Source organism: Akanthomyces muscarius (assembly GCF_028009165.1).
Source record: "Akanthomyces muscarius strain Ve6 chromosome Unknown contig_15, whole genome shotgun sequence".
NCBI lineage: Eukaryota > Fungi > Ascomycota > Sordariomycetes > Hypocreales > Cordycipitaceae > Akanthomyces > Akanthomyces muscarius.
The window spans coordinates 86,945-106,244 of record NW_026611615.1 but is presented as its reverse complement, the minus strand read 5'-3'; the positions used below and the strand labels follow the sequence as shown (position 1 = coordinate 106,244).

The 19,300-nt window shown below is 54.8% G+C and overlaps 8 protein-coding genes across 8 annotated transcripts; 5 read left to right on the top strand and 3 right to left on the bottom strand.

Annotated features, from left to right (window-relative positions):
* Positions 1-1,793: 1,793 nt before the first annotated feature.
* On the top strand, positions 1,794-2,885 carry LMH87_007764 (uncharacterized protein; the record flags this gene model as incomplete). The annotated part of the gene is made up of 3 exons (XM_056199236.1): positions 1,794-1,957; positions 2,014-2,251; positions 2,313-2,885. 3 exons carry the CDS (start codon positions 1,794-1,796, stop codon positions 2,883-2,885), a joined length of 975 nt encoding a protein of 324 aa, XP_056057629.1.
* Positions 2,886-5,316: 2,431 nt separating this feature from the next.
* On the top strand, positions 5,317-5,880 carry LMH87_007763 (uncharacterized protein; the record flags this gene model as incomplete). The annotated part of the gene is made up of 1 exon (XM_056199223.1): positions 5,317-5,880. One exon carries the CDS (start codon positions 5,317-5,319, stop codon positions 5,878-5,880), a length of 564 nt encoding a protein of 187 aa, XP_056057628.1.
* A 653-nt stretch (positions 5,881-6,533) lies between these two features.
* LMH87_007762 (uncharacterized protein) lies at positions 6,534-7,164 on the bottom strand (the record flags this gene model as incomplete). Its single annotated transcript, XM_056199211.1, has 3 exons — positions 6,534-6,901; positions 7,053-7,101; positions 7,162-7,164. 3 exons carry the CDS (start codon positions 7,162-7,164, stop codon positions 6,534-6,536), a joined length of 420 nt encoding a protein of 139 aa, XP_056057627.1.
* Positions 7,165-7,934: 770 nt separating this feature from the next.
* Positions 7,935-10,089, bottom strand: LMH87_007761 (uncharacterized protein; the record flags this gene model as incomplete). Its single annotated transcript, XM_056199200.1, has 3 exons — positions 7,935-9,117; positions 9,169-9,828; positions 9,911-10,089. The coding sequence occupies 3 exons, from the start codon at positions 10,087-10,089 to the stop codon at positions 7,935-7,937; spliced, it is 2,022 nt and encodes a 673-aa protein (XP_056057626.1).
* Positions 10,090-11,810: 1,721 nt separating this feature from the next.
* On the top strand, positions 11,811-12,793 carry LMH87_007760 (uncharacterized protein; the record flags this gene model as incomplete). The annotated part of the gene is made up of 2 exons (XM_056199188.1): positions 11,811-12,291; positions 12,705-12,793. The coding sequence occupies 2 exons, from the start codon at positions 11,811-11,813 to the stop codon at positions 12,791-12,793; spliced, it is 570 nt and encodes a 189-aa protein (XP_056057625.1).
* Positions 12,794-12,993: 200 nt separating this feature from the next.
* LMH87_007759 (uncharacterized protein) lies at positions 12,994-14,307 on the top strand (the record flags this gene model as incomplete). Its single annotated transcript, XM_056199176.1, has 7 exons — positions 12,994-13,251; positions 13,342-13,400; positions 13,471-13,592; positions 13,651-13,720; positions 13,791-13,794; positions 13,867-14,225; positions 14,301-14,307. 7 exons carry the CDS (start codon positions 12,994-12,996, stop codon positions 14,305-14,307), a joined length of 879 nt encoding a protein of 292 aa, XP_056057624.1.
* A 1,599-nt stretch (positions 14,308-15,906) lies between these two features.
* LMH87_007758 (uncharacterized protein) lies at positions 15,907-17,542 on the top strand (the record flags this gene model as incomplete). The annotated part of the gene is made up of 6 exons (XM_056199164.1): positions 15,907-16,318; positions 16,380-16,512; positions 16,565-16,973; positions 17,027-17,077; positions 17,139-17,161; positions 17,251-17,542. The coding sequence occupies 6 exons, from the start codon at positions 15,907-15,909 to the stop codon at positions 17,540-17,542; spliced, it is 1,320 nt and encodes a 439-aa protein (XP_056057623.1).
* Positions 17,543-17,658: 116 nt separating this feature from the next.
* Positions 17,659-18,564, bottom strand: LMH87_007757 (uncharacterized protein; the record flags this gene model as incomplete). The annotated part of the gene is made up of 3 exons (XM_056199153.1): positions 17,659-17,742; positions 17,794-17,882; positions 17,940-18,564. The coding sequence occupies 3 exons, from the start codon at positions 18,562-18,564 to the stop codon at positions 17,659-17,661; spliced, it is 798 nt and encodes a 265-aa protein (XP_056057622.1).
* Between the last annotated feature and the right edge of the window lie 736 nt (positions 18,565-19,300).

Below are 19,300 nucleotides of genomic sequence, written 5' to 3'. Positions count from 1 at the left end.
AATATTGCACACTGCTGACTGCTTGCAGGTTCCTGGCCCTGTTGCCTAGATGCAGTGTTCGACCCGCGGTTGTTCTCGATGCGCGATATGCCTCCCTCCAACCACCATGACCTCGGATTCGCCGGTGCACGGCTGCATCCAGCAAAGAAGCGACCAACCGACGTGGGATATCCGAACACCGGTGGAGCGACTGCCATCCAACAGCTCTAGCGAAAGAGCTGGGGCGAATCAACGAGGGCGACCAGATTTTCCGCGGCCCAGTGTGGCTTGGCCAGGACGAATTTTCCTGTTACGACTCCTCTTCGATGGCGCGGTTTTTTTTTTTTTTTTTTTTTCTCAGCACTGCTGCTCTTTTTCTTTGGCTGCTCCGTCCAATATTCGTCGTCGCTTGCAAAGCGCCAGCACGGATTCCCAAAGTCGTGCGTCGCCTCGTCTCTGGAATGCCATCCATCACCCAGCAACTACCCGCACCCGGCCTGTCCCCGCGCTAGCTCCGGCCCTGTCTCAGACAAAATCCTGCCGAAGCCTTCAGCTCAACGAAGCAGTAACCATATACGGCATACCCACCGAACTGTGGGTTGCGACTGAAATGCTCAGCTCGTGAGGACCCCTGGACCCTCGTGGATGCCGGGAATTTTCTGCTTTGGCAACGGTTCATTGCCCCAAATGCTCCATTAAGTTCTTGGCTCAACCTCTTTATTCGCTGCCTCATTTTGTCCGACTCATGCGGCCAGCGCATCGGAAACACGCAGTCGGAACTGGGCCATGGTAGTAACGGCCATCATTCTCCGCTAGCGTTCATGGCCGCCAGCTAGCTCCCGGCACTTGTTCAACAGCTTGTCATTTTCATGGCCCAAGAGTCTAATTTGACTTTCTGTTCTTCGTTGTGCCATTTCAATCTTTGACAGCGCAAATTTCATCGCAAGGTCCAGACCTGTAAAGCGACGGCCACTAGTTCCGCTCTCAGACGGAGACCGCTCCTGGGTCGGACATCCGACCAGCCATGTTTCAATCTGATAAGTTCAAGCCTGTCTCGCCAAGTCGAACACTGGAGCCAGCACCCTCAAATCAAATTGAGATTTTGTCCTCGTACCCGCAATACTGGCATGCTCGGCCAAAGTCTTGCCTCAGGTGAAGACTGAACTTAACTGCAGAAACAATAGCGACAGACTTCCCTTTCGTGTTGGTGGCTGGCAAAGTCTAATCGATCAACTGATTGATAAGCGTTTTCTGTTGAAACAAGTAGAAACCCTGGAATTGCCGGATTTCTCCCTGTTTGCCTTTGGCGCCCGTCGAAGCCACTTGCTTTGCTACGCACGAGACAAGTTAGGCATGCAGTTTGCCAACTGCTGTTGCGCATTTACCACCAACCGTGACTGCAGTCGACGAATAATAATCCGCTCCTTTTGTTGCCAACGCGGAGCACACTTTCGCGGCCGATGTGCTACAGCAATAGCAGCCCAATACGAGTGCGTACATGTAGCTGGAAAATATTGACGTACAATCATGCATAGGCTGCAGCAACCCGACCAATTCGGCACTTTGTTTGCTGTGACGAATGCTCTCACGTCGCACCAGCCGGGGTTTTGTACGAAGAGCTTATTTCGGCGTGCAGAACACGAAGAAGTGGTGTAACACAACCCGATGAATGCAATTAGTCCGTTACGACGGGCGCAAGGAAAGCGTAGCTATATAGATGTTGGGATTCAGCCGCCCTGTCGCCGACGGTTCTCTCTCCTTCTCTCATTTCCAACACGATACATATTCCAGTTGCTCGTCTCAGTTTCGCCGAAATGTATCTCCAACTATTTTCTCTTCTGCAGCTCGTTGCCATTGCCGTGGCCCATCCTCAGAGGTTGGCAGATGCTAACTCCGTACGAAGTGTCTCGGAGGACGGACGATGCGGGACAGGATTTGGCACGGCCTGCGAGGATGATGAATGCTGCTCTAGTGCAGGGTAGGATCTCTCATTGGTCGTGTTATTTGGTGATTCCGTCACTAAAAATAAAACAGCTGGTGCGGAGTTGGTTACCTGTATTGCTCCGCGCCGGCCTGTCAGATTGACTATGGCCCGCGGTGTGACGCCAACGTACGACCCAAGGGACCGGCCACTGAAAAAGTTGCACGACCACGCACTGGTAACGTTCCTTACGGGGAGGCCATATATCACTGTGAAAGATATGGCGATGTCGCCCTGACCTTTGATGACGGCCCATACATCTACACCGAGGATCTCTTGAACCTTTTGGAGGTGAGCAGCCAGTCCCATGGCGACCACGTCTTGCTATTTCTAACGGCCCATACCGTAACAGAAGTACAAAGCCAAGGCAACATTCTTCGTCACTGGCAACAATCTCGGCAAAGGCGCCATCAACGACCCAGCCCACTCCTGGGGCGGCCTGATCAAGCGCATGGCCGCCACCGGCCACCAGATTGCCAGCCACACCTGGTCGCACCAGCGCCTCACCACGCTCAGCGAGACGAACTTCCGCAACCAAATGTACTTTAACGAGGTGGCGCTCGCCGACCTCCTCGGCTACTTCCCGACGTACATGCGCCCGCCGTACTCGGCCAGCAACGACACGACGGACCGCTGGCTCGGCGAGCTGGGCTACCACGTCACCTACTTCAACCTCGACACCGAGGGCTACCTTCACGACAGCCCGGGCCTGATCCAGGAGTCCAAGGACATCTGGGACGACGCCGTGGAGAGGGCGGACCCCAAGACGACCAAGTGGCTGCAGATTGAGCACGACACCGTCTTCCAGTCCGTGTACAACTTTACCGAGCATGCCCTCGAGTCGCTGTTCCGAAACGGCTTTCGGTCGGTGACGGTGGGCGAGTGTCTGGGAGATGCGCGTGAGAACTGGTACCGAAAAGTGTAACGGGTTGAAAGCCTGTAGCCCCGTGAATGTACATTTGTCTCCACGGAAAGACGGCTGAACCCCTTTGGAATCCGTTGTGAATCGTCGGTGTTCAGTAAATTATTGTAAATGAGAATTGCATACCATAGTTCTATAGTTTCTAGTTTATTTTAATAAGAGCCACTGGAAAAGAACGCATTTCCAACTACAGCGCTGATGCGGTTGATCAGTTGGAGCTAACCTACACCAACCGGCAAACGCATCGAGCAGGATCTCTTACGACCGTTTCCCACATGTTCCTAGATAGTAGCTCCCTTGTAGCTCGAATGCGTCATGACTTGAAGCCGTCTTACTAAAGCCCAGTTTTGCATGTCAGTTCTGCAGCGGAAAAGTCTTGGCAATCCCAGGAGCTCCTAACGCCACGATGCGCTCTGCCACCCGCGTGGTGCGAGCGTCGGGTGCTTTCGTTCTTCGTCTACGTGGCTCTTATTGCTCTCCTGCATCCTTCTGGTACTTACTCAACCACCGCAAGGTTCTTTTGTTTGCCTGTGCCTTGCCTGCTCTCGACATGATGATCTACGCGCGGGCTCTCTACTACGTATGGCTCGGTCGAGGCTTTCGGTCGAGGCTTAGCTGCAGATATTGGCACTTTTGTCCAGGCTTGATGCAATCAATCTGCAAGGCTTATGCCGATCATCTGTGATGGCTGGTTCGGCAACGAGGCTGACGACGGGTTCCCGTAGCCGGAATTTGCCTCATTCACATGAGAAAATCTCGCCCTGGCTGCTTGGCTTGGCGATTTGAAACGTGCCGCACGTGCTAATATTTACGCAGCCTGTTTTGACAGCTACGAGGACATCTATTCAATGAAGTATGCATAAAAGCGTGTGTGTTACTGAGCACATGGCGCCAGCGTTTTCCCAAACGCGTTGTAGGCTGCAAACTATTACGTCGGCGGCGACTTTACTGAACCAGGGCAAGCAAACTTCGCAGGCTGCTACTGTCCCAGTACTTCTAGAGGCAAGGTAGTTACTTCTCTGGTTCCAGAATAAGGCTCCGAAAAACACTTGGCTGCGCTTGGCACCAATGGCTCTCACTAATTTGTTTTTTAATAAACAAGGACCACAACATCCCAAGCCAGCCCCGATTTAGCGCCGTCAGCTGCTGGAAATATCCTCTTTATAGCGTCATTTCGCTGGGCGACAGCCTACAGGGCTGGGGCTGTGCCGGCACTTGGGCAATGATCGGCAGACGCCCGCTGGAGCCTGCCAGAACAGGGGAGTCCCGCAGCCGAGGCAGTATTAATAAATCGGGTGAGCACAGCGATGGGCTGAGACATCCAGGCACGCGCGCACTTCGAGAGGAAGACGTTGCCTGCCCGGTCGAGTTGGCGGAGCTGTTCACGACAAATCACCATCGTCTTATTTGTCGGGTTGGTGCAACGCAAATAGAGTTATATTTGGAATGAAAACAGACGGCCCTGTATGAATGAAACGAGATGCGTGCCGCGAGAAAGTTTTACTCTAGGCATCTAGATCCATTTCACGGGGGAAGGCGAGTTTTAGAGTTTGATGGAGCAAGCCTGGCCCTATCTAGAAGGAGAAGAAAAGTTTCGCCTTGGCGGCAACTGCACTATTCATGCAATCAGTTACATATTACTCTTCGTCCGGGGAAAGCTGGACGGGGGTTCTGCCAGAGGCATTTACTGGCCCCCGCGTGGGCAAGTTTGAAGTCATCTAGTCATGGCTTTGAACTCGAGACACGCAATGTCGCAAGCGCGTCTGGCTCTGCACTTGCAACCGTCGCGGTGGTCTCGCAATCTGTCGTCCGTATCAAACACATCTGCGCGCCACTTAAGCATAATTATTACAAAAGAAGAAGAAGAAAATAAGATAGTCGCGGGATAGTGTCGTGTTTTGAGGAGGCTCTCATCTCAATCGTGCAAGGCCCCCCTTGCCGGCTGGCCAGGAACAGCAACCAATAGAAATGGCTAGAGTTCTGTGAGACTGGGGCTGAAATTAGCACGTCTAGCCTTCCCCAGTAGTCCAGTGACGGCAGCCCGTCAGCCTCAAGCGGTCGGTTCCATGAGGTGGTGCCGCAAGTACTGGTACGGACGGGGTCACCGGCCGGCGCTAGGCATTGTGCGTGCCGGTGGCAAGGCACAACGTGAAGCGTTTTTCTTGTCCTTGTGGAGCTTCGAAAGGCAGGCACAGAGACCTGACTAGGGAGTTGCCACTTGAGTTGCTGATTTGATGGGGCCTACTTTCCACTCTCTAGGCCGGCAGGTAGCCCCCAACTCGTCTAGTTATTATAAGACGAGACAGTCCCCGTCCTGCTCCAGAGTCTCCGTTCCCGACCATACATAATAACAACCCAGCTGTTCCCATCTCATTATCTTTGCTCATATACGTCTTCTCATTTACAGACTAGCCAAAGAACCAAATCAATCACGATGCAGTCCAAGATCATCCTCGCCTCCCTCGTCGCAGCCGTCTCGGCCAACAACCTCCTCACCATGCGCCAGGTCGGCAGCCCGCTCGGTGACCTCTCCAAGGAGTGCCAGTCGGACCTCATGGAGGTGCAGAGCGCCAGCGACCTCCCCGCCGTCCCGACGGCCTTCATCACCGACGCCCTCCAGGCCGCGAAGACCCTGACCGACCCCTGCGCCTATACGCCTACCGGCTCCGTCGCCTCCGAGTACACCAGCTTCGTGTCGGCCGCCGAGTCTTGGGCCAGCGCCCACACCAGCATCGCCTCCAAGATTGAGAAGGACTGCAACGCTGCCCTCCAGAACATTGCCAACCTCTGCCCCTCTGGCAGTGCCGGCAAGACCACCTCCGGCTCTGGCTCGAGCGCGTCGGCCACCGACAACGCCTCCAGCTCAGGCGCGTCGGCCACCACCAGCAGCAGCGATGCCAAGTCGACTTCGGATGGTAAGACCTCCGCTGCCGCCAACGGCCCCGTCGCCGCCGGTGCCCTCATGATTGCTGGTCTCGGTGTCGTTGCCCTGCTGTAATTGAGTAGATGGCCTCCTTCCTGCAATCGGATGTATATAGCTGCTGGGTCTTGAGACGGTCACACTAGGCCAGTTTGGTGGTCCAGACAGTTCTTTGGAAGCAAAAAGCGTCCAGAATGGGATTCGGCGCAATTGATACCTTTAGTGCCCGCGTGGTGCACACAACATATCTAAATGAACATAATACCACCCTACACTTTACTTTTACTACTCCTGGTCCCAATTGAACATGTCATGACGCGATTTGCCGAACACAATGATTTACCACATACGTGATAGCCCACGCGGGTCAGAAACACCAGTTCTCCCTTGGGATGTGAAACGGGCTCGAATTGCGCCCAAGTAAGGTAGTAATTATCCACGCTAGCGTGGCCAGCCAAGTCGCTGGTCTATCGCAGTCTAAAACATGGCAGCACCATCGTTGTCATTTCCGCAATCTCATTTTGCGAGCTATCCTAGCAGCCTTGGCGAGACGCGCTTGTACTGGTCAGCAGCGAGTTGAAAATTGCGAGAGCAGGACTGAACCTTGCGCTTTTGGGCTTGTGCTGCGGCGTTCTTGTGGAAGAAAGTTCAAATTGGTATCTAGTCAAATAATGCTTTCCGTTCACCGTGTTGCCCATCGTGTCGCGGCCTCCTCCCCATCTCTTCCAGCTCTACGCCTGCTCCTGCAGCTGCTCCTGCCGCTCCTGTAGCTGCGGCGGCGCGGCCACGCCCTCGTCCATCTTGACGACGCGGCAGGCGGTGCCGTACGCGGCCGTCTGGGCGAAGCCGCCCATGCTGGCGGCGTCGAAGCGGAGGCAGATGACGGCGTTGCCGCCGCGGGCCTTGCACTCGTCGACGACGCGGGCGATGGAGTCGTTGCGGCAGGCGTACAGCATGCTGGTGAACCAGCTGAGCTCGCCGCCGGCAAACGACTTGGCGACCATGCCGAGCGTGGCACCCAGGTTGCGCGAGCGCACCGTGATGCCGTAGACGGTGCCGAGCACCTGCTCGATCTTGTACCCGGGGAGGTCCATCATGGCTGCGCGATTATGCGTCAGCGAAAATGACTTTTTTTTTGGTTGCTTTTTCTTCTTATAATGTAAGTCCCAGGGCGGGCAATATCTCGCGTGCCGATATTGCCGGTGGCGCGCCCGGGGCTGAATTTGGGGCAAGGCAGAGGCACTACTCACTGGTCGTCACGACGCCATCAGTCTCGGTGAAGCAGTGCAGATCGGACAGCTGAGGAGGAATGTTGGCAGGTTCCTTGCGGTCTCCCGAAGTCTTGCTCTTTGACCCGACCATTCTTTCTTATAATGATAGAAATACCAGTCGCTTTTTTTTTGGCGATAGGCGGGTGAATATAGATTGATGCGGTTCAATGGAGCAGTAGCTTGTAAGCTCGTTATATACAGTCCGAATGCTGGAAGCTTGATTCGTACAGTGTCTATGGACCAAGAAATTATTACAACAAGTGCGAGGCATGGGACGTCTTTATACTTTTTGAGTCTCCTCCTCGCTCAGTTCTCAAGCTCCGACCAGCCCCGATCGGCAGCCATGAGACCCCTTGAAGCTTCCGTCGCCCCAAGGTGCAGCATACCAGTATTCGACGACAGCTTCCAGAATATGGGGCAACGAGGCGTGTTACGCCCGGCTGTACTGTACTGGTAGGCCTGTCCCTGCCCATCGTCGCTGGGCTGAGCGCCGCCGTATACATCGTATTTTTTGCGGCTGCAACGCGACTGGTCAGTTTAAGCAAAAGAGGGACCTTGGTCCGCCCAGCAATCGTCAAGGTCGCGATTCAGCTTGGCGGGCCGTGGAAATGACCATCTGTTGTGGCAACAACGTCTTTCGCGTAGCGACATCGCGTAGGCCTCAACAGCAGCTGCTACTCATTCCTTCACGACAGGTTGATAGAACATCGTGCCGGTTTCTTCAATATCATTAATCTGTAATTAAGTATCCATGAACGTCGTGTAATAATAATAAAAAATAAGAGTCAATCACGAATAAGCCCCCACCATTCCTTCTTTTTTTCGCTCCTCTCACGGAGCGCCGGGAATCTTCACCATGGCCTAGACGGCGCGGCGGCCAAACTTCTTGACGCGTTGGGCATCACGGCTGCTCAGCTGCACGGCGCTGAGATCGCGCTTGCCCGGGTGCACGTTGGCGGCGGTAATGTTGCCGCAGTCCGGTCGCTTCAGCTCGTTGCCAAAGGTGTCGGCCACCCAGAGCAGGACGCCGTTAGTCCAGCCAAAGCCCTCGACGACCTCGTACTCGCCACCGCCGCCGGCGTGGTTGATGGTCGTGTCGTCGTACTTTTCAAACATGATGCCCACGTCGGACGTGCTGAGGCCGGAAAGCTGCGGGGTCGCCGAGGTCGAGCCGCCGGTCGCGTACCAGGTGCAAAAGGTCGAGTCGAGGTAGCGCTGACCGAGAGTCAGGGCCAGCTTGTGAACTTCCTTCCACGCGGGGTCGTCCTGGCCAAAGGTGGCCGGGGTATTGGTCAGGCCCTTCATCAGGATGTGCATCAGCGGCGGCCACACGTTGGGCTGATCCCACTGCTGTCCGGTGCGGAGGTTGGATGACGGGATGCCGCCAGGCTTAAGCTCGAGGTACTTGGCAATGCGGGAAAAGGCATTCTTGACTGCGTACGGGTTGTTGCGGATATACTCGGGGGCAGCACCCATCCAGAAGGGGTAGAACTGGGTGACAGTGAAAAGCTCCTGCATACCGGCGGGAGCAGTCGCGTTCTCGAACGACTGAGTGTCCGCATCGCTGGGAACGTAAATATGTTGGCTTGACGACGTTTGGTTGTAGTCAAAGTAGCTGTAGAGCGTCTCGTTCCAAAAGACGGCGTGGATGGCCTCGGCGCGGTCAGCCGCCTTCTTTGTCCAATCATCAGCTGCGCTCGAGTTGCCCGTCATATTGTAAAAGCCAGCAATTGCCTGCTCGTTTCCGTAAAGGATCGAGTTGAGATCGACAGGAACAATGTTGAGGATGTTGAGCGATCGCAGGGGAAAGTAAATGTCCTCGACCGAGTCGCGAGGGTTGCTCGACCACTTGGCAGTGGAGTAGTCGAGACCAGACTCGGCGCCAGAAGCAAGATTAGAGTAGAGAGTTTCCTGCTCGCTCTCATTAAGCGGCTTCTTCACGGGGTAGATGATTTCCGAAGCGGCATAGTAAGACTGGTTGTTTGCAGTGATGTAGTCCTCGCGGAAGGACTCGGGCCGAGGCTGCGTGTTGGAGACGGCATAGCTGTGTTCGTTAGCCCTGCTATCAATTGCATCAAGAATGTGTTTTGCTTACCGGTTGAGAGTATAGGTCTTGTTTGCGACAGTCACTTCAACAGAACGGTTGTTCATGAAAAACTCGTGCTCCTGGACGAGGATGGGCAGCGCGCGCTGCAGAATGCTACTATCGTTGGTGTGACTAATGTAAGCCTTGACCATCTGCGACAGCAGCGGAGGCTGCGAACGATTCAAGTAGTAGAGGCGCGCGCCGTTGGGAACGAACCCAAACTGCTCAATGAGGTCCAAAAAGTTCTCAATGGTATTCTTGCTGATGTCAACGAATGCGCCGCCGGTACGGAGGAGGCCCTCGACAATCCAGTAAGAGTCCCAGTAGTAGGGCTCGCGGAAGCGACCACCAGCAACAACAAAGGTCCTGTTGATGGGGATGAAGCTGTTGGGGCAGTTGGTACAGTTGGTGGTAGATCCGGCGTACTCGCGCGTCAGATCAGGCCAAATGTCAATGACCTTGTTCACGAACTCCTTGATGACGGTATCGTTGAGCTTGTCAACAAATTTCGCATCAGTCTTGAGCTTGTCCTTGGAGACAGCCTTGAGCTCGCCGCCGGCATCGTCAAAATAGGTGGTAAGGAAGTCGTTTAGCTCAGTGTTGTTGGAGAGCGGCTTCTCAAGCTTGTCAAAGGCAGCTTGGATCTCAGACAGTGGCTTCTTCGCGGGCCTAGGTTACTAGTTAGCTGCTGTTCGTCGTGATCGCGCAAGCTATCGCAAGGTGCGCTCCGGCAGCTAAAATAGTGTCTTACATGTCAACAAATGTCTTGGAGTCTGTGAATGGGCTTGCCAACTCAATCTCCTTGAGGATGTCTCCATGGCAGTAGATTGGAGAGTCGCAAGGAGCGATGACGGAGCCATTTTGGTACAGAGCCGTCACCACAGGGAGCGAAGCTGCCAGAGCAGTCGCCAGATTCTTAAACGACGTCATTGCTGTAGATTGCCTCTGGTAAGGAACAAACTTGGTAGCACAAACTTGTGTCGCGTCCGGCTAGGGGGGCTGCTACTTATATGCACGAGAGACAAAAAGCTGCCAACTTAAATTTACTTGAAAATCAAGCCTGGGTACTTTGGCGGGACGCCGCGAAATGCTCATGACGCCCCGCTGCTGCTCAATTGCCGCCACATCAACAAGGATGGTAAACAGCTACAGACAAACCCGGGCTAGATCCTCACGGAGAGAGGTCCAGGCTTAGCAAGTTGGGCGCTCCAGGGCGTTGTTAGCCCGCCAAATTGCGCCGCCATGGAACCAAGTCCGGGGATCCTGCTTGGTCTCCGCACTAATAAGCCGGGGTGTCCAAAAAGTCTGCTCCAACAAGGTGTGCCGCCACTTTTTGATCTATTAGTGCCCAGAGCATCAACGCAGTACTTTTTCGGTCAAACTTGGCTGAAGAGGGTCGATGGGTGGATGTTTTCCTTTTGCATTACTCGCAACACTTTTCCACCAATGTGGAGGGCAATTCGATCGAGGAGGCAGTCGCAGTGGGAGAGGCAGTGGTTGGTGCAGCGACTGAGCTGACGGCCAGATCGCGGTGTTTGCTTATAACTAGCTGTAGTCAGTCTGTCGATGTCGGGCGGACGACGGTCACTGTAGCGGGAAACTGGGCAAAGCGAGATTTGCGAGACATGGGAAACAGGCGTGAGCTGGGGCGTTTTGGCGTTCAGGAATTGGAGCCAGAGAAGAAAAATTGCAGGTCATGGGCAGCACGACAGCGCAACCGGGCCTCGTCGCTCTCCACAGCTTCTCTCCTGCTCTGCCTCTAATCCCAGCCCCCGCCGATTTACCTACTTTTGCGGCCGTAGTAGCGCCGTGCTCATTGCGGAGGCAGCGGAGCACATCACGGCAGTATGGCTGTGGCGCTGGGCTGCTGGACTGGGCTAGCCACTTCCCAGGCTAGAACGCGAACAACAAGCTCATGTGGGCTGCTTGGCTGCCTAGCAAATCACCGTGTTGACGTCAAAGGCGTCTTTTAAGCCTTGGGCTAGCCAGTCTGTCAGTGGAAGTTTCTGGGGGGAGAGGATGAACGGAAGCTTTTCCGGCGCCAGCACAGGCTCCCACGCTCCTTGGCGCCACTGCAACGCAAAGGGTAGTACCTACGAGTGGGTTTCCTGTCAAGCTTTCGCAAACCGAAATAAGCGAGACAGCATTTGTGCTTGGTTGACGGCGAGAATCTCATTGGTGCTGATACCGATAATGAAGCTCGCAAACTGTCATTGCCAGCGCAATTGTGGTGTTTTGCAGCTTGGCAGCTGGCAGCTGGCAGCAAACGCAGCGCAACAAACGACCGGCCACCGGCCTACCTTACCGACCCTACACCCCAGCTGTGCACCACACTATCCACTCCTCCCACTCGTACAATGCCTGTGCCAGCGCAGCACGGATGGATATGTCATATTTCCAGCCTGCAGCATCGATGAGGCTCAGCAATTCAGCTCCAGCTCTCAGCATGGGTCGTCGGTACTAGTCAGTGCTGTACATGGGCCAACTTATTTACGCCCTCTCGTCGAGGCGTCGTAAGAAAAACCCTCATCTATATACAAATTCGGCCCGTTTCCCGCCAAGCGACAACCGTGCGTCTCTCTTCCATTTACCGCATCGGCGACGAAAGGCTTGGATCTACGACGCTAACAACAACACAACCCGGCGAGACCATGGCCGAGAACGCTTTCCTTATCCGAAAGACGACGACTGCCGATGTGGCAAAGCTCCCCGCCGTAGAGCGTTCTGCTGCAAAGGCCTTTCGCAGCATCCCAGAGCTGGCCTGGATCGCAGACGACGATCCCCAAACGGCCGCACGGCACCTCGAGCTGATGGAGAGCGGCGTGTCTTGGGTCGCCGTGCCGGACTCGGGCGGCGGCGAGTCATTGCTAGCAGACGGCCACGGCCCGATCGGCTTCCTCAATGGCCGGCTTCTCAATGGCTTCCTGCACATCTGGGAAATGTCAGTCGACGAAAGGTGCCAGGGTCGAGGCATCGGGAAACGGCTCCTGCAGACGGCCGTCGACCATGCCAGGCAGCGGAACTACAAGGGCCTGACGCTGACGACGTTCCTCGACGTGCCCTGGAACGACGGCTTCTACAAGGCGCGTGGCTTTGTGCTGCTCGCGCCGCAACATGTTTCTCCGCCCCTGAGTAAGATTCTCAATGACGAGGCTAGGGACGGCTTACCCCGCGAGCGACGCTGCGCCATGATGCTGGAGCTGTCATAATTAATTCTGGTGGTGTGTGGTTTGGACAGGGATTCGCACCAGCCGAAACCGACCTGTCACTTTTTTTTCCGGCCCAACACCACCTTGCATCTAAAACCCGATCTGTACCTGGCAGATTGGCAACGGTTCACGAGTTTCCATCACTAGTAAATCGGTGCTAATTGTCTTGAACTGCAACGATCTCGGATTGCAAATCCTTCACTCGTCGTGTCGTGCATAACGCTTACACGGACCGACCTTTGCCCAGGCGCTTTTGCTCTAGCGCACATGGGGGCTAGCTGCTCTCCCTTCAACATGCCGAGTTGTACAACATCCCGTGCAGGCTAACTTGAATAGACCTCAGCAGGTACGCAGAAGGAGACATCCAGCCACTCATCACTGTCAGCTTCGTTGGCGATAAGCACACCAATGCAGGCTTCACGTGATGATGCCGGTCAGAACATATAGCCTCGTACGATGAGGGGTAAACAGCATTCGGACATATGAGCACCCGAGCAAAAATCATAGAAACGAGTTTACAATCAAGAATAGTTGTTGACTCAAAACCCTGCTCTTTTTTCCTCAGACCGCCTTGTAAAAGCACCTCCCGCGCGAGCATCCACAAAAGCTTGTCATCGCAGCCACAATGGTCGCCGAGCTCCCGCACCCCCGCCGAGTCGTCACCGGCCACGACGGCGCCAGCAAGGCCGTGTTTGTCGACGACGGCGAGGTGGCCGCCGTGCAAATCACCGACACGGTTAACTTTGCCGTACTGTACGAGACGCACGAGTTCCCCGCCGACAACAACGAGTGGAAGGACCCCATCAGGAACCGCACCGAGAGCCTCGCCAACCGGGACGGTGTGGTGGTGCGCGTGGTCGACTTTAAGCCCAACAACACTGCGGTGTGTATATACCAAAACCCGCCTGCCCGCCCTCTTGGCACAGACCGTCCGTCCGGCTAGTCATGGCTAATGTTGCGTGAATTTGTGTAGCTATTCCATCGTACAGAGTCCCTCGACTTTGGCATCATAACCAAGGGCGAGATTGTCTGGTGAGACCGCCCCCCCTCACCCGATTGATGGCTCTCCCGTGTGTAACCCTGCTGACCTATCCACAACAAGCCGTCTTGACGATGGCGTCGAAAAGACACTCCGCGCGGGTGACGTCTGTGTCCAGCGCGGCACCATCCACAGCTGGGAGAACCGGACGGACGAGACGTGCCGCGTGACGTTTGTCCTCGTTGGTACGTGAACAAACCAAACAGCCGGAACTTTGCATCATGCTGACGTGTCAATGGGCAGCGGCCAAGGCCATCAACAAGGATTTGGACACGACCGGCTTTGTGGCGGAGGAAATGGCAACCGGAGGAGAGTAACCAGTATAATCCATCGGAAGCGCAACAAAGGATCGAGGCGGCCTCTCTTTACTGCAACAAAACCAGAACGGTTGGTGGATTTCATTTTCGCTTTCCGCAATGCTGCTACGGCCACTTACAGATACGATTTTTTTCACGTTAGTCTTTCCACCTTCCTTTCGCATCGAAGACATGTCCCACGGATTTCAGTAGCGTGAACGGTTTTCTTCTCAATCGGCGTTCACTTCATCAGAAAATTCTCTCTTTGGGCCCCCCATCAACCGTGCCCTTGCAACGTCCGGACACGCCGGCCAGCCACTTACCATTCAAGCATTGCAACATCCCTCCTTGTCCGCAACCCATTCCCAATCCACCCAATACATCCACAGCCGACCCCGCCCGCGAAATTCTCCTCTGTCAGCCGCCCTTCTTCTTAACAATCTTTATCTCGCTTCTGCCTCCATCAAATGGATTCGGTCGCGTGGCCAAATGGCAAGGCGTCTGGCTACGAACCAGAAGATTGTGGGTTCGATCCCCACCGTGACCTGAAGATGTTTCTTTTTTGCTCTTGTTTTTGTTCATTGTTATTTTGTTTAGTTGCTGAGCATCTGGCTGTTGATTTGTGGCCATGGAGGACCTGCGGGATGGCACGTTGGAGTTTTTTTTTACCTGGCCCAACCCGCCCCACTCACTGATCAGCCCAGCGCAATAGACAGAATAGAACGGCGAGACTATTTATGAAAGCACTTTTTTTTTGTTCGTGTCTCGGATAAAGCTCCAACTCGCTGTCAAGTACACCACGTCTTCCAGTTACCACATGTATTTGAAATCCGTCTTGCTCTGGGACATGTCCAGTGTGATGTGATGCCCTCCTCTGACACAGCGCTCATGGACAGTTCAAACTGCGACTGATTACTCTTCTCGGGTTTCGACCTAGATACAGCCGCCCTACAAACATTCCCGAAGTTTTGCTTCACGGCTCCGTCAAAAACGATTTTCTATCCAGCTCCTGGCGTAAATATGACCCTGAAAACTCGCTCCAACCCAGCTGTCGTGGCCACACAGCGAGCGTGCTGCAGCACTGTCGCGTGACGCTCGTATCGACAGTGGCGATGAAGCTTGCCATGGTACCAAAAAAACTGGAAAGGGGTAGTAGCGAACTCGAATACCTAATTTTTGCAGCCCTCGAGACCGGTGCCTTGGTTGGAGGACTACCAACGTCGACGTTCGTTTCCGTTGCTGGTAGTTTGTCTTTGGCGTGCTCGTTCAACTGCGTGCCATTGTAGTCGGTACGGTTGCCCTCGCTCGCCATTCCGGCTGATTTGGCCCCTCTCTCTGCAATCTCAAGAGCATGTACCTCAAACTCCATCAGGTATCGGTTACATAAGACCTCATGGCCGTTCTCGGACTCATGCAACTTCGCCAGAATGTTGGTGACGTCTTGCAGCATTGCATTTATAGCATTGCAATATACATGGACCTGATTGGGGGTAAGCTGCTTCTTTTTGGCTTTCGCTGCAGTTGCCCGTTCCAGCCATCTCGGTGAAGAAACGATCCGGAAAGGGCTATTGCCCGTCTCTTCCATCTCCTTCGGTAGTTCCTCGATTAGCCAATCCAGGAAATTCAGCAACATATCTTCAGTCTCAAATTTGACCTGTGCGGGTAAAGGTTTACGCAGCTCATTTCTTCTCAGAGAGCAGGCTGTTGCATGTGCTTCTATTATGGACGCCCTTCTGTCGCTTGCCGAACTTTTTTTAATGGTCGCATTCTCGAGCAAGTTGAGTGTGTCCTGTAGGGTAATCAGTAAGCCTGAGTGACATGGTGACGTGGAACCGATGACCTTTTCGCCGTCCTCGCCCATCTTGAAACGACATATCTGATGCTTTGCTGAAATCTGCTGATGGGTTAGTGCTAAAGAGAAAGAGTGCCTTCTCGGGTTCCTCGCGGCGACTGAAGCAAGCGATTGTGCGTTCCCAAACAGTCCTTCTTAGGTAGCGTGGGCCGGGCGGCGCGCCAGGCTGTGTGCAGATACAGATGGCACGCACCCCGCAGCGTCGAAATCCTTCGAACCAACCAACCACCAAAGACAGCACATCTTGCTTTAAAAAGGAACCGGCATCCGTAGCCATTTTCCGCCCGAACGGCATTCCGAGGGCAGCGCGCATTGGCCTCCAATTCCTATCCATTGGCGCAGCTATCAGCCATGACCGACCACGGCGACATTGAGCCACTCCTGGCGGGTGCATCCGTGGAGCGCTCGCCGGTTTCGCGACGCACATTCTGGAGAGTCGTCCTCTTGAGCTATACCATGCTATTCTGCTCGCAGCTTTACGCGTCGTCCTTCAACACTGTTCTGTTTGAGACTCTGGAAGGCCTGCTGTGCCGCGACATGTACGACGATGTCGGCGACCCGTTGGCGGATCCGCGCTGCAAGGGCGAAGCTGTCCAGTCGGAGCTGTCGCTGCTGACGAGCATCGAAGCCAGCTTTGAGATGATTCCACCCATGTTATGCGGCATCGTCTATGGCCTGGTCGCCGATGTGTACGGCCGCAGGCCGATCCTGATGCTGTCCACATTTGGCGCGGTGCTTTACGGTGCTTTGGACATCGCCGTCTGTATGTTGTCTCGCGGTGCGTTGCGACATGGCATGCTGAACAAGAGCTGACGAATGTTTAGGCTGGTTTCATGACTACATATCCATCAAGTTCTTCTGGGCCGTCCCCGCCGTCTACTTTTTCACAGGCGGCGCTTTGGTGTCTGCAAGTATCAACTACACCATCGTCACAGACATTGTCCCAAAGTCGCAAAGGTAGACTCCTCTCTCCCGCCAACGAAGGACATTATTGCTCAAACATGTTTAGATCTGCAGTTTTCTTGGCCATCAGCAGTGCGTTTCTCATAGGTGCCTTCTTAAGCGCCTATCTCGCGGCTGCACTATTGCCTCTTGGGCATTACCCCGCAATGTGCGCGTTGATCTTGATCCAGATTGTCGGATTGTTCGCGGCTTGTCTGATGCCAGAGACTATTGCTATTGGAGAGAAGCCACATGATGCCGTTGAGGATGCGACGCCTTTCAGCAAGAAGCTCTCAGCAAGAGTTGCTGAATTGCGCGCCCAGTCAGTCTCGTCTCTGAGAGACATGTTCTGGGGCAGCAACACGAAGTTGACCCTATTACTCCTCAGTACCCTCTTTACGGGCGTTGGAAAGCAATTGGTCGGCAGCGTTATGAAACAGTATGCTGTCAAGCGTTATGAGCTATCCTGGGCAAGAGTACGTCTTCCTCCCAATATGTCATAGTATGCTTCTTTCTCACACTTTTACAGGCCGGTATAATCCTGTCCTACGCAAATCTCTTGCGGCTCGCACTTTGCTTTGTGGGTATCCCTCTACTCGCGGCTGCTCTTCGGAGGGCTAAAGTTCTCCCTATCACGCAAGATGCCTGGATCTCGCGCATCAGTGTCCTTGTCGCTGTCATGTGCAGCTCTCTAGCCGGCGCTGCCACCGACGTCGGTGCTTTCACTGTGAGCATCATCTTGTACGCCTTCAGCTACTGCTTAGAGCCTACAGTCCGTAGTCTTGTCGTGTCCATGGGACGGGACGCCGGCACTGGCAGCATTGTCTCGGCCATGGAAGTATTGACGGCGGTGAGCATTGCCATAGCGGGGCCGATCATTGCGGCGACTTTCCGCCTTGGCATGAAGCTTGGGGGCGACTGGATCGGACTGCCGATGTACATTGGCGGCGGGATCATGGTGCCGGGCGCTCTGATCTTGTGGCTGATGCGATTCGATGAAGAGATTGCGGAAGAACTGGCCGAAGAGAGCGACGGGCTTTTGTAAACGCAGTACTCATGTACAAATCTTTCACTATATACTGCAATACATTGCAAATGAGTTCTCAACCCGAAGCGAGCTTTCTCTACTTTTGGGAAATGAATTCCTCTAGAGTTTGCAACTTATAGCAATGTGTATCCACCATCCACAATCAGATTAGCACCCGTCATATAGCAGCACGCATCACTCGCAAGGAACACGTAAATCTAGAAAAGGTTAGAGTTGTGCTAGTGAGAGTAAATTTGGCATAGACCTACTCCCTTGAGCTCCGAGGTGGCTGCCATGCGCCGCCCGGGAATCAAAGAGGTCCACTGCTCCATACGCTCCTTGGGCTGGTTATACAACACTGCGTCGGTTAGCATGTCATGAGCTTCCATAAAGACCAACCTACTTGAGCACTTACTATCGGTCTCGATAAAGCCAGGCGACACACAGTTGACGCGCGCAAAGTCGACCCATTCCACCGCAAGCACCTTGGCGAGCTGCACGACCGCCGCCTTGGAGGCATTGTACGCGGCCTGCTGCTGGGGGATGTTGACGAGCGTCGCGCTGACCGACGCTGTGATGATGAAGTTTCCACGCCCCTGCCTCTTGAAGACGCGGCCCGCGGCCTGCGCCGTCCACATGACGCCGTCGTAGTTGACGCTGCTGTTTTGCTGCCACGTCTCCTCGGTGTACTCGAGGCTGGGGATGTCGGCGCAGACGCCCGAGTTGGCGACCATGATGTCGAGGCGGCCAAAGTCGGCGACGATGCTGTCGACGGTGTCCGCAATGGCGGCGCGCGAGCGCACGTCGCCCTGGTAGGCGGCGACGCGGACGCCGGTGGCGGCGGCAATGTCCCGCGCCGTGTCGTGCGCGCTGGCGCTGGTGCTGTAGATGATGGCCACCGCGGCGCCCGCCTCGGCGAGGCCGCGCACAATCTCGAGACCGATGCCGCGGGCGCCGCCCGTGACGGCGGCGACCTTGCCGGCGAGGGAGAACTGCGAGAGGACGGGGGCGTCCGAGTTGTCGGGGCGGTAGAGCGGCATTGTGAGGGGTAACGCGGGGGTGCTGACTGAAATCTGTCGAAAAGGAAACAGTACCAAGTTTCAGGGCTCTAGGAAGCTTTTGTATATTGAATTGGATATTTAGGACCCCAAAAATTCCGTGAATAGGACGCTGCCCTCTAACTACTGGTGGTTTCGACGGGCGTAAACCCGCGAAATTGAGAGCCGCTCCAGTGGTGTTGAGCTTGTACAGCCGCACCAATAAACTTCGGCGTTGGCGTGGAGCTCAACCATCTCCGCCGTGCCTCGAGATCTGGGGAAGAGTCGTAGGAAGCCAACGAGCTATCGGATTGATGGACGCTCTGGTTCTATTGTTGGACAATGTTGCAAGTTGTTTATGCCAGTTACATCTTGCCTCGCAAGTGTCCCGGCACACTGATCGTCGCATCCGCCGCGTCAGAAGCCCGTAAACTGCTACTCAATCAAGCTTTGCGTCAAGCGGGCGGCTTGCGTCAGTACCTTGGCTAGTGCCCGGGGGCAACACAAGACGGGTAAAAAGTTTCTAGGCAATAGGGTCGGTCTGCAGTCTGCTTCGCGAACCAGTTTGCCAGTTGACGCATCGATTGGCGGGGCTGGACTTTGCCGCCTCGACACGGCAGGGGTGCACTGGACTTGTTTGTCTGATGTCCGATGCTCATCGACGTCGTCACGATTCGGCTGGCTCGGTTTAATCACTCCATCCACAGGGCTTTGCCACGTTGCATTGCGGCTGACGCCA